At 34.2% G+C, this 14021-nt stretch overlaps 1 protein-coding gene across 1 annotated transcript; it reads right to left on the bottom strand.

Annotated features, from left to right (window-relative positions):
• Positions 1–2667: 2667 nt before the first annotated feature.
• On the bottom strand, positions 2668–4742 carry LOC126757246 (uncharacterized). Its single transcript, XM_050471002.1, has 6 exons — positions 4470–4742; positions 4133–4410; positions 3894–4062; positions 3514–3816; positions 3232–3448; positions 2668–2901 (listed from the first exon to the last, which is right to left on the bottom strand). Exons 1-6 carry the CDS (start codon positions 4575–4577, stop codon positions 2720–2722), a joined length of 1257 nt encoding a protein of 418 aa, XP_050326959.1. The 5' UTR covers positions 4578–4742; the 3' UTR covers positions 2668–2719.
• Positions 4743–14021: the final 9279 nt, after the last annotated feature.

Genomic DNA, 14021 nt, shown 5'->3' with positions numbered 1-14021 from the left:
GGGTCTCCGACGCTTCCTTCTGGCTGTTACAAACTTCGTGACAAACTTAATATACCCTGTTCAGGGTATAAAAATTAATATTTTAATTGGTCAAACTTTATCTCAGTTTTAAAGATTTTGTACCCAGTGAGCGGAGATTTTTACAACCTATTATATATACATAGTTAATTTCTCCAAAACGTGCAGTCTTCATAACCGTACAGCTCCCATAACTGGATAAAATTCATGAACGCAACGTTTTCATTCATATTTTCATACAAAACCCATTCCTATAACCGGACATGAGAACGTTGCAGTGATCCGACACGGACACTATTTCGGTAATACAGTGAAATCTCCCATAAGCGGACACTGCCGGGACCAGCCTTTCTGTCCGGTTACTAGAGTTGGCACTCGTGCCTTCTAACTGGCAGTGGCTAAAGTGAAACTATTGATATAATTTGTATGCATTGGATGACATTAGCTTGCATTTATTAGTTCAGATCAAATATATTTCTTCGTTGCAGCTTCTGACTCTAAGAATAAAATTTGAACACACATTTTTGTCACGCCTACTTCCATGTCACTTAAGCCGGACAAAAACACTCCGGTGGTGGGTGTCTGGTTGTGAAGAATTTCACCGTAGTAAATATGCATATATATGTATGTACTCGTATATATTATATTTAGTTGTCTGTTCGTCTGTATATACGCGAACTAGTCTCTCAGTTTTCGAAATATCGCTCAGAAATTTTGGACTTGTCTTTTTCTACCAAAGAAGTTGCTAAAATCAAGTTTTTGGGTAGACAACTTTTTAATTTGACAATAAATCTCCACAAAATTTAGAAGAAATTACTGTTTAAGGCACCACCACAATATCAGAACTTCTGAATCAGAAGAAATTTTCCAGATCGCTTCACTATATCATATAGTTGTCACACAAAATGAACGATCAAAATCATATTAAGTATTGTGCGGATAATTTTATGCGTGAAGAGTACGCTAACACCGGGTTACACCGAACGAATTTAACGAGTTCTCTGTTCATTTGATAACAGATTCTTGTCATATTATAATTTACTACTATATACATATGTATATAATTTATAATATTAATATGCATATATACAGGCAATACTATGTCAAACCCTCAATAACTGGTAGTCCTAATGGCGCTCCACAAATTGAGCTGTTTTTGCTGATAAATTTAATTGTTCATTATTTGAAGAATTTATATATTTAATAACTTTTTTATAATAAATTTGATCTTCAATCTAGTATGAATAAATCTTGACTGGCGAAACACAGCCTTTCAAATGTATTAAGAAATACAAAAATCAGAAAAGAGCGAATAACGGGAAAATATTCATAACATAAATAATTTTGTGGTTTGTTAATTTGAAAACGTAAAACTGCCAAGATTCAATGTTGTCAAATTGGTAAGAAACAATTAAATGTACATACATACATATGTATGTGTGTATCTATGCATTTATCGCACATATTTATTTACATAATGGCCATATATACATATGTACGTATGTATATACGAGTATACTAAATATGTACATTCAAATGTATTTATGTATTCAATGCAGATTGTGTACTTTGACGAAGCGCTTTTGCGTCTCCTTCATTATCAACAAATTCAATGGAAACACCTACTATCGCTAACAACAAAAACACTAGCTTCTTAAAATATTGGCAAAGGTCATGTACACAATTGCGGTAAGCATGATTTTCAAAAGAAAATACCTAATTTTGTTGCCTCGCTTAAGCTACAATGCAAACCACTTCAATTAGTAAGTATGTGCGTATGTATGTATGTACGTGGTTGTGTGCCCACGCTAATAATTTGGTGATTATTTTTACAGATATTCGGAACCTACCTTTTAATAACGCTTTTATTACCTCCACCTGTATGTATGTATGGAATTTGAGTAAAAATTGAGATATCTCGATGAAACTTGCCACATACATTACATATGTATGTACATATATTCCTTGGCACCTAAGAGTTCGGTGTTACAGATGGGCATAATCAGACCACTGCCACGCCCACAAAAAGTCAATAAACGAAACATATAAAATGCCATAATTAAGCACATTTGTTGACTGAAATCATTATAAGTGGACGTAACCCCCAGTTGAATGCACATTTCATCCAAGAAGCTAACTCAACTAAACTTGCTCGAAAGAAGTATATTTAGCATCTCTTCATACTTGGAGAAAAAGGAAAAAATCAGATAATAACCATGTCCTGTCCGCAAGCATTAAACTTCACAACCAAGATGGTCCAGAAGAGCTTTACAAGAGAAGGTGCAAAAATTTAACAATGGGCTCAACTAGTCGACCAATTTCAACCAAAATTGGTATGTAAGCTACCATTCCCTGCAATGGGCGAAATCGGACAACAAACACGTCTACTTCCCATATGACACAACTTTAAGTTTCATCTTTGTACAAGTAGTGATCTTAAGGTATTTAATCTCATGTCCAAAAATTGTCGAAATCGAATAATAACTTTTTGAATATCCAAAGAATCAACAGTTCGATAGGTACTGCAAAACAAAAAAAAAAAGACTTCTCTAACATCACGCAGCCAAAAGCAATAATTGAATAACAGATTGACTCATACATATCTTTAAAGAAAGTGAAACACCAATTATGGCTAAATAATAAATATGGTTTAAAAAGCTCAACATATTCGTTTTTAATTAAGTTGATATTTTAACAATTATTATGCTTCAAAATAACCATTATGTAGAAATTTGGGCAATAGCTCTCGTAGTTCATCCAGGAATTTCGGGTTTTCCAATTCTCTTTTTTGTGCCTCAGGGTTTTCGATCACCTCTGCAAGGTTTCCGCCCTCATCGATAAATGTATAGTTGAATATTAGGAAGCAAAGGAATATAAAAAGCCCTGTGTTTGAACGAAATTCAGAAATCAAAATAAAAAGCATGGTTCAATTATTGATGGTTTGGTAAATAATGGCAGGCGAAACCTTCCGCTATTCTTAAGGCATTCTTCTCCATAAAATGAAAATTTACTAAATATAGTACAATGCATATACAATACAATTGGGGATCAGGATTAAGATGAGTTAAGTGTCTCGAAACTAAGTTCATTTCAGTTTATAATAAATAATAGGAAACACTCACGACTTAATGTAGAAGCTCAATAATACACAAAAGAATTGGATGCATAGGTATGTACTTGCATATGAATTTGAAGCTATGCCGTTCAACTTACCCCAAAATCTATGCTTCGTCAATTCCTGACGAATTTCAAAGTTTCCCGGTATATGGCCTTTGTATTCCGTTTTGCGCAGCGTGTCTTGAAAATTCGTGATATAGAAATAGAGGAGCTCATCGTAATGGTTACGTCGTATTTCGGGGCTAAACATCATTGCGAACGCATAGTGAAGATCAATCGCAGGCGACCCAAATACGCTGATCTGATAATCAAGCTGCCAAGACAGACCAAAATACAACCAATTATGCATTAAATCATACAGTAACCCGATTTGCTTACCAACATAACATCAGTCAGCCTGCCATCATTCCTTTGGATCATTATGTTTTTCAAATGAAAGTCACCATGATTGAGCACGAAAATTCCATTTCGTTTACCTCTGCTGGCTTCGTTAAACATGTCGAGGGTTTTTGCCAACAATAAACTTTCGACTGATTCAATATGTGGCACAAATTGTTTCAAGTCATCGTGTACGCTTAGAACTTCTTTGAGCAATTTGATTCCATTCTTAATGAATGGAAAGGTGTTGAGGTTAGTAGAGTTCATTGAACCCTTGTCTAGAGAGGTTATGAGATTGTCTCCCTAAAACATTGCGAACAAGTGTTTTCATCCAAAACAATACCGATTGAAATTTTACATTAAAAATATGTTTTCCTCACCTCCTCTTTGCTCAATTTGTAACTGACCGCATGCAATTTTGCCAGTTTAATCAAAGTAGTCTTCACTTCATCCAAATCAGGATGGCGGGACCCAACTGTGGTGTAGCCTTTGAGTGCTAAATCTTCAAAAACCACATATGACGGTGTGGTGGTGCTGAAGGCTATGAGCCTTTTGCAAAATACATCAAAATTTACTTTCTTTGTCAGTCTTTTGCTTGTTTTTCAAATTAGATACTCACTTGGGTCCCAAAGTGGTTTTGTCGCCATATTGCAAAAGCAACTTCTCGATCATCGGCAGCACTTTAGTATACATAAGTATTTCCGTTTGGAATAAATTCAAATGGCCTATCATTTCTTTCTTGCGGCCTTCTATGAAAGGTTCGATTTTTAAAATGAACGACGACACCTTTTCTTGGTTGGGCTGTGTCTGTAATGTGTAGTTGACTTTGGCTCGAAACAAAATGCTTGCGTAGTGATCGTTTTTCAAAGTTCCCGGTGTCATCTCTAAATGCGTGAGCTAACAAGTTTTATTTGAAAAAAAGAATTAGAAACATTTAATATGGAGTCAATACTCACCTTTGTGTTTTCAGTTTCGACGTTTTTCAAAATGTTTTCGAAAAACGCCTCGTTCAACCACTCCGGGAAAGTGAGATCATCATCGCTAAACTTTTCGTTATTTGTCATTTCTATACTGTCTTTAAAACGCAAATTTTGTACGTTCCGTGTTTCGAGTACAAGTACTTACTGCCACCTTAATTGAAGAAAAGAAACAATGTTTCGCGGGATGCACTCTTATATACTTATAGTTCGCTTCAATTACTTTAGATTATGCAGTTGGTTATCTAAGTTTGCTAGCTATTTTTGCAATGTCGTATCGCATCGGGGTGATATGCGGAGCTCTTCATGGGGTGGAAAGAATTTTGATTAGCTCTTAATGCTGCGAATGTGTATATAGGTTTTACAGATAGCTCTCTTTGTATTCTATTTCATTTATCATATTAATAAGTATGTGTCTGCTGATAAACTTGAGAGCAATTCACGGTTGTCTGACAATAGTTGATACACTAAACATAGAGATCTTAATATTAGAATAAATAGTTTAATCAATATGCTCTCCCACATGTAGTGTTTGCATTTAGAGATATGTATATGATTTAGAAATTGCGCTCTTGTAATTAATTGTCTAGGTGCCGTCTGTTTTGTGTTGTTTTTATACGACGTGTAAATTTTTGCAGCCTTAAGAAATAAGTGAATAACGGTTGTTATTATTTATTCTTTGTAGAATTTACACAATTCATGTACGGAACCTAATCGTAAAGCTATAGTTATCGCACTATCAAACTATTGGCTACTGCAACTGCAATCTTATTATCCTCAAGCCGCGTGAAATTTCGGTGTACTATATGTCGGTCACGTTCAGGTTCAATTCGAATAAATATATTAAATCCTGAATTCCTCAAACTCCAGGGAAAAGCAGTAATATAGGAATGTAGCTCCATTGTGACTTTTAGATCCTGCATAGGAAGTATAAAATACACATTTATTAGAAAAACCATATTCAGCATTATGAGAAAGGAAAAACAATATTCAAACTACAACTATTACATTAAAAACAATGAACCCACTCCTATTGGTTACTACAATATATTGTGCGCCGAGGTACAGAATTCTCGTTGATGAATATAAAATACTTTTCAACATGCGCACCCACAAATTTATTATACTTTAATGCGAAGCATGTCTACTGTGGAACGCGCCTAACGACATCAAAAGGACGAGATTTATTCCAGTCGGTGCAAGAAACAGGATGTAAGTTTGTATCGACCGGAACACCAACTTACCCACCATTTACAATAAAAATACGGACTGGACTTCGTTGAATCAAGTAATTCAGGATTAAGCAGACTGTCTACAAATCATATTAATAGAATAACTAGAGCTAGAAGTGGACAGTTATACAAAAGAAATTCCACTCGCTGAAATTATAGGTTTAAATTATCCTATGAGTCAATACGCAAATCTTTATCTCAACTATCGGCTGACAAAAAAATTGATTACGCGATCTATCTAGAAAACTTTGAATAAAAGCATCGAATTTCTAAAACGTCGAACAAGCCACTTTGCGGCAATAAAATTTAATTGGTAATGCTTGGGCTATAAGTGATTGTGATAAAGCGAATCTATTCAACACACCCAGCTGAAACTTTTCGTCAAAATGATAAGGTCAAAATGTAATGAAATTGCGTTCCTCAGTAATGTGCAACCAGACCATGCGAGAATCCCATCAATCTCCATTTGTGAACTTAAAAATGAAATTAAAATGCTTAAAGTTAAGAAAGCACCAGGATTCGATTCGAATAACAGCTAAAGTACATTTAGAAAAAATGTGACAAGAAGGCCTTATGCATAAATTAAAATTATGTTTTCCTGTTAAGTACTTGTATTGTGCTCTTCTATAATCGTACATTTATCGCCGCGAGATTTTTTCAGATACTTTCAGACTTTTGTATGTTCTGTAGACTAGAAATTTACCGTTAGCACCAAACAGTGTGACTGCCCCTTTTGCTAATTTTAAAGTCTGAAATATTCTGCATAATAAGGGTCTACCAAAAAGATCGACGTGTTGTTAATATGAAATAAAACAACAAACAAATTAACGAGTCGGCAAACTTTTCACACAATATGTCATTGTTTAGACACATCGATTTCATCAAATTTCGGGAACGAAGTCGATCAACATGGCGTTATGGCGCTTGCTATTGATGGTAACGACATTTCCTGCCTTATTTCAAAAGAAATAAGCAACGATGTGGCCGCCATACCACAATCCGCGTCAAACCGTCAATTTTTGGAATACAATTACGTTTTCTGAACCAAACGTGGATATGACTCATCCATTAAGCCAGAAATTGACTCAACTGAGAGAAGATTTTTCAAAGAACGTGAATTTGCATCATAATCTAGGTCCATTGCCAAGCGTTATACCAATGTGAAAAGTGATATGATGAAATATTGACAAACATGGACACAGCGAGCTGTCAAAATCACCCTATTAGTAAACCCTGTAGTTTGCTAGAATAATGAAAATTCTTCATTCCTGTGAAAGTACGTTCAATGCCATTATGTGTGGTACTGGATTTCTTTTGCTTTGCCACCACGGGCATGCTTTCAGAAGTTCAAACGCTAAACCCAATAAAACGCACCAAACCGTAATTTTTTCGAGATGATTACCATTCAGCCAGAAATGAGCCTCATCGCTGAAGATAATTTTTCGATGAAAATCCGGATAATTTTCAAATTGTTGTTTAGCCCAATTCACGAACATACGAGCCATTAACTCCGAATTTCGATAGTAAATTTTAATAATTTCGACCCGTTGTTGGATCGTATATCTTTCCATGATGGAATGGCGTCGTTTGCTGACCCTATCGGTCTACTTTCTTCGCTTCGTAAATATGTAAATATATTTCACATATAGACCAATATATATATAAGTATATATACATATATACATATATAGTACATATAGTACATCGTTTGTTAACTCGGCTATAAAAGCGTAAACGGTGTTCCACGGTTCTACGCCAGTAAAGAACAACAAGTAAGGAAGATTTCGTTATCCGTCATTTACATATTTTTTTATTTTGCTGTAAAATTAATTAGATTAGTAGTTCCTGAGATATGGTTTTTGGTCCATAAGTGGGCGACGCCACGCCCATTTTCAATTTTTAAAAAAAAACCTGGGTGCAGCTTCCTTCTGCCATTTCCTCCGTAAAATTTAGTGTTTCTGACGTTTTTTGTTAGTCGGTTAACGCACTTTTAGTGATTTTCAACATAACCTTTGTATGGGAGGTGGGCGTGGTTATTATCCGATTTCTTCCATTTTTGAACTGTATATGGAAATACCTAAAGGAAACGGCTCTATAGAGTTTGGTTGACATAGCTATAGTAGTTTCCGAGATATGTACAAAAAACTTAGTAGGGGGCGGGGCCACGCCCATTTTTCCAAAGAAATTAAGTCCAAATATGCCCCTCCCTAATGCGATCCTTTGTGTCAAATTTCACTTTAATGTCTTTATTTATGGCTTAGTTATGACACTTTATAGGTTTTCGGTTTCCGCCATTTTGTGGGCGTGTCAGTTGGCCGATTTTGCCCATCTTCGAACTTAGCCTTCTTATGGAGAAAAGAAATAAGTATACCAAGTTTCATCATGATATCTCAATTTTTACTCATGTTACAGATTGCACGGACGGACGGACAGACAGACAGACATCCGGATTTCAACTCTACTCGTCACCCTGATCACTTTGGTATATATAACCCTATATCTGACTCTTTTAGTTTTAGGACTTACAAACAACCGTTATGTGAACAAAACTATAATACTCTCCTTAGCAACTTTGTTGCGAGAGTATATAATATGGAGGCTATGGGAAGTAAATGCACATCGATGATAGCTAATATAGCCACAATTGTATATTATGATCATGAAAAGCGTACATCTGGATCAATTTGTAATCTGATCTTGTTCATTTATATTGGTGCAGTTAATTTGCCCAATCTACAGGCCTATATATTTGTTTTGTTATTTCATCTTAAACTTTTATTTGCAATCAAGTAACGCCTCATCAAAAGCGCTCACTAACTACGAAGGTAGGACGGTGTAGCGCTTTATATTAAAAGCAAAAATCCATAAGTGACGTACTTAGATGTGTATACATGTACATACATAAGTATGTACATCCATAATACCCTGCAGTGAAAAATTAAACAAGTACTGGCTATAACAAACTGAAGTTAAGTGAATTACTTCGAGATCATTCCGAAAGGGACCAGACTTGGACTGATGGTGAAGCATTATGTGAATGAAATCGATTATCGAATTTCAATAATTTAAGTATTTAATATTTTTGTCTTCAGTTTTCAGCTTTTAAATATTTATCGGTAGTTGTTTCAAATGTCAGATGTTTGGAAGATTGCGCTTGTTTCATTCCTAATGACGGGAATATAATCAATCAACAATCTGTAAAGTGATTACATTTAGATGCATAAAAAGTAAAAGGAAGTATAATTATTATAATTATTATTATAAATATCTTTGTGATATTTCAGTACACAAAATGATTACTACAAAAAAAAAATAAAGAGTGAAGTGAGGCACGGAATATGTTGTTGTAGAAAGAAATAAAAACCTGGCGTTCCCAATTGTAGAACCGACTATGTTGGAAACTGCTTCTACTTCAAATAGGACGGAATATAAGTTGAGTGATAATAGGTTGTCAAAAAAGTCTTGCGGTATTTTCGCTGGTTGGCGCTGAAAGCGCGTAGTTCTAGTTTTATTCGTCGCATCGGGTCATGCTATACCTTTTTGGAAAGCTCATTTCACGCGCTAACACGTGTTTGATTGATTGTTTCTTTTAAGTCGTTCGTGAGTTATAACGTCGCAAACATGGAGCAAAATAAAGAGAAAATACGGCATATTTTACAGTACTACTACGATAAAGGCAAAAATGCATCTCAAGCCGCCAATAAAATTTGTGCAGTTTATGGACCCGATACAGTTTTCATTTCCACCGCACAACGATGGTTTCAACGTTTTCGTTCTGGTGTAGAGTGGTCGAAGATGCGCCACGCTCCGGAAGGCCTGCCGTCGAAAATTGCGATAAAATCGATAAATTCAAAAAAAATACCGCAAGACTTTTTTGACAACCCATTATAAACGTACTTTATATTGCTAACATGCATCAATAATAATGTTTCTACATATTTTTATAGGTGGCTGAATTGCAAATCATAATAGCGTCCAATTCGAACAAATTTGTAAAAATGGCTTGGCGAAAAATATTTACTGACGCTGTTGCCCTATTATATTTCTGGAAAGGAACAAATACCAAAAAAAGCTATAGAGGCCTACAAGAAAAATTTCCGACCGCCGGCACAGATATGACATTCAAACGCACAACAATGAACTTCTTTCACCACGCGAGCAATAGAATCAAGAAAATATTTGATTACGAAAAAATTATATGTTATAGAAAATAGTTTAGTTGCTATAAATATATTGCGAGGGAATTTTAAAATGTATTATTTAAGTTGTGATTTAATTAACATATGTACATATTTGAGTTTTGAATTGAATTATTATTTTTAATTTTTATTACCTTTATTTATAGATATATAAATTATATGTAAGAATGCAATATTATAACTTATTTTAAACCAATTGTTTATTTTTACATCAGTGGCAACTTCAATTAAGGTGATTGGAATCCGTTACATTCTGAAAATGTTTGAGAATTTGACATGCTCAAATTGAGAACAGGGGAAAATTTCATATCAAAAAATAGCGAGGAATAACGGATTTATCGTCGATTCTGCAAGTCACTCGAAAACATTTTGACCAGCCTTGCACCACTGATAAAGTGATAATCAAAAATTTCAAAATGGTTTCTTTAGTTTTTAGTTTATCTTTCAATTGATTCGAGTTTTTTGAGATTTAAATTTTTTGGTACCATTTTCAAGTGGACGATTTTAGACGAAAAAATCGCCCATTGTAAAATTTTAGAAATTAAATTTTTGGAAAAACTCTGACGTCATTCGAGAGCTATGTATATGTAGAATTTTTGTACAAAATTTCAAAAAGTTTCGATGCGGTAGTTTTTTCTGTAGGCTGGTCACCGACTTTAAAAATGACATATTTGGGAAAATCATTCAAAGTTTTGTACATCAGCGCAGGTAGTTAGACGTACCGTTATTCAACCTGCTGTAACTTCGTTAGTTTTTCTCCGAATGACCTAAAACTTTAACACAATATTCTTGAGATGTTAATGGTTCAGAAAAAAAAATTTAAAAAAATGGAAAAAAAAGTTGTCAAATTTTCCAAAAAAGTGGTAAAATGTATGCGTTCACATGAGAGTACCTCCTTAAATAAAATTAAACCCTGACAATGGCTTTGCAGTGTCCTTTAGAGGAGAGATTCATTTTACCCCAAATCTCAAGGAGTGCGATTAAGCAAACTAGTATAAATTTGCATATACTTATGCACACATATAAAATTAATGTAATACATATGTAATAAATTGCGAAGACTAATTGAAAGGGTTTATTACGCTAATCAAGAGAGTTTAATTTGAATAAATACCAAACTTCCTTGGAGTAAAACCGAGAAATTTGCAAAGTTAAGCACAATAAGTTTATAGGTTATTTTTAAGGTTAAATAATGACTTTATATCAGTAAAGATGGTATAAGAATCCATAGCAAGTCTGGACAAGTGTGGAACGGGTCTCCCATTCAAGCTGCGAAAGATCTTCTATTAATAAATTCTGGCCTCTTCTTCTCAGTTTGTCCATCTGATCGAAATACACTTCAGAATTAATAGTAGTGCTGTCAGGTTTCCTGAACGAAATTTTGCAAAACATTTTTGGCATTGGCGTTTGGTCGAGCCTTGCTTGAATTGCATTTTTGCCCTTCCGACAGTAGAATATACCGAAAATGATGTTAGGGTACCAAGAAACAATATTTCAAAAAATTTAAAAACATTTTTTAGAAACAAGCCTTACTGCGAAAAAATTCAGTTAGAGGTGCCATACCATAACGCCAGACTCACATTTGGTTATGATTATGGCCATGGCGTTATGGTAGGGCACCACTAATTGGAAACAATATTGCCTGTAAAGCTGGTTTGATCAGTTGTTTCATATGGTTTGAACCTTAAGATCAGCTGTTGTCCTCAAGCCAAATTACTCAGTGAACAACCCAATAATAAGAAATTAGTAATTCATTCACAACTTGCAGGAAAGTTAACGAAGTTAACGAAGCTGCGTCTATATTTACACATACTTCCGGTGTATTGGGCAATAAAGTTAACATATTGTCATGTTCGTATAATATTATTTATGAATATACATACATACATATAAAATGTGTAATTTTGTTAAAATTGAGTGCTGTATACATACATACATATGTATATGTACATTTGGATATAGCAAACAAAATTTATTGAAAGTTAAAAAAAGAAAGAAAACACATGACTGAAACAACATTGAATGGGTCAATAAAAATAATCGTCCGGAATGTGCGTGAATTTTTTAATAGTGACATACAGCACATACTTAAAAGTATATATTTGCTTGCTTTGAGACGTACGCCAGGTCATACATACATACAATTTAGTTGTGCATATGTGTGTTTTGTTTTTGTGTGTGCTAATTTTGTGCACAGGAGAACAAACAAAACGTCACATTTGCACACGCATACGTTCGTACATACATGTATGTGCACTGATAGTATATATGTATGGCATATACACATCAGTATGTAAACTGGATATCCGTGAGTTGTTATTGACCTTTCAAGTTTTGAGTTAAAATTCTGTCATCGCTTATTATGAGGCGAATTTCGTTTCATAAATCAAGAAATTTAACAAATTCACATTACTTTAGCCTAAATTGCGAACTCGGAAGGTGTTTTGTTCAAATTTTGCAACAACAACAATTACAAAATGTTTGCAAAATTTTCCTTGAATTTCGAATGTGGGTTTAACTTATTTCATGATCAATTTATATACTTAAGTTTTATTTACTACGTACATCATATACTAAAATCGGTTATGTACTCGAACATTTTTATATTTAACACTAAAGTGTTGACAGCATAAAAGTTAACAAAACAAGAAAAAACGTTAACTTCGGTTGCACCGAAGCTAAATACCCTTCACAGGTGCATTTCTGTAAGTAACTATGTGTTCAGTTTGTATGGCAGCTATATGCTATAGGAAACGGATCTGATCAATTTCCTCGGAGATTATATTGTTGCCTTAGAAAATAATATATACCAAATTTCGTTAATAAATCTTGTCAAATGTGAAAGTTTTCCATACAAGCATTTGTTTCCGATCGTTCAGTTTGTATGGCAGCTATATGTTATAGTGGTCCGATATCGGCCGTTCCGACAAATGAGCAGCTTCTTGAAGAGAAAATGCCGTTTCCAAAATTTCAAAACGATATCTTAAAAACTGAGGGACTAGTTCGTATATATACAGACAGACAGACGGACAGACAGACAGACAGACGGACATGGCTAAATCGACTCAGCTCGACATACTGATCATTTATATATATACTTTATAGGGTATCCGACGATTCCTTCTGGGTGTTACAAACTTCGTGACAAACTTAATATACCCTGTTCAGGGTATAACAAGGTACAAGAGCTAACTTCGGTTGTAAGCCATCATTTCATACTCTCGCAATTTTCAGGGGTCAAAACTGGTGAAATAATATTTTTTATTAAATTTCAATCAATTTTGGGCTCTCTACATACTATATTTATTATATTAATGCCGGGAGAAGGTATGTATGTACTATATATACCATGACTTGACATAATACTAAATGCAATATTCTTGCTTAATTTAATGTATATATGCGAGATATACTCAATTAAAAGGGCTAAAATTAAAACATTGCGAAGATCAAGAAAAGATCAAACAGAGATTCGGCTAGACCAAGATCTACATAGATCGAATTTATTAATTCGTAATGCTAAACTACATTATGTTTAAGAACCTATATTAAAATTATTTAAATAACACCCAAATTGACCTAAATATACAGTTTAAAGTCTGACTGTGCCAGGTATGTGGGGCAAAGTATTGACCCGATTTCATTCTTTTTTGGCATCAGAACACACAGTAACCTTTCTGAATTTCATTAATATCATCTTACAAAGTAACCGATATTTCCCGGAAAAACTCAGTATACGCACCGAAGTCCACGTGTTCGATAACATGGGGCTTAAAAATTTATGGAACGATTTTGATTATTTTAGGATGAGCTATGCCATCTAGCTTGAAGTAAGTATTTTTGCAAAGATTTGTTTCAATATTTTGATTCGTTTTTAATGTATATACTGTGTATATACATACATGTTATATGGACAGTAGGCGTAGTTGTAATTTGATTTCGTAATTTTCACATTCAGCCATATCACACAATCCATCGTATGCTATGTTTTCGAGAAAGTTACGAAATTGCTAACATCTCTACAAGATGGGTAATAGTTAAGTAACTGGTCATCGATAGGTTATCAATAATTAATGCCTGCGTTATTCGTTATGTTATTT

The sequence above is a fragment of the Bactrocera neohumeralis genome, chromosome 4 (assembly GCF_024586455.1).
Source record: "Bactrocera neohumeralis isolate Rockhampton chromosome 4, APGP_CSIRO_Bneo_wtdbg2-racon-allhic-juicebox.fasta_v2, whole genome shotgun sequence".
NCBI lineage: Eukaryota > Metazoa > Arthropoda > Insecta > Diptera > Tephritidae > Bactrocera > Bactrocera neohumeralis.
This window is presented reverse-complemented; position numbering and strand designations above follow the sequence as displayed.

Excerpts from the sequence above, each read along its gene's own strand:
- LOC126757246 (XM_050471002.1), bottom strand. The coding sequence starts at position 4,577 with ATGACAAATAACGAAAAGTTTAGCGATGATGATCTCACTTTCCCGGAG. Across the intron at positions 4,063-4,132 it reads AAAACCACTTTGGGACCCAA|GCTCATAGCCTTCAGCACCA; the intron begins GTGAGTATCTAA and ends ATTTTGCAAAAG. Across the intron at positions 2,902-3,231 it reads GACGAAGCATAGATTTTGGG|GGCTTTTTATATTCCTTTGC; the intron begins GTAAGTTGAACG and ends GTTCAAACACAG.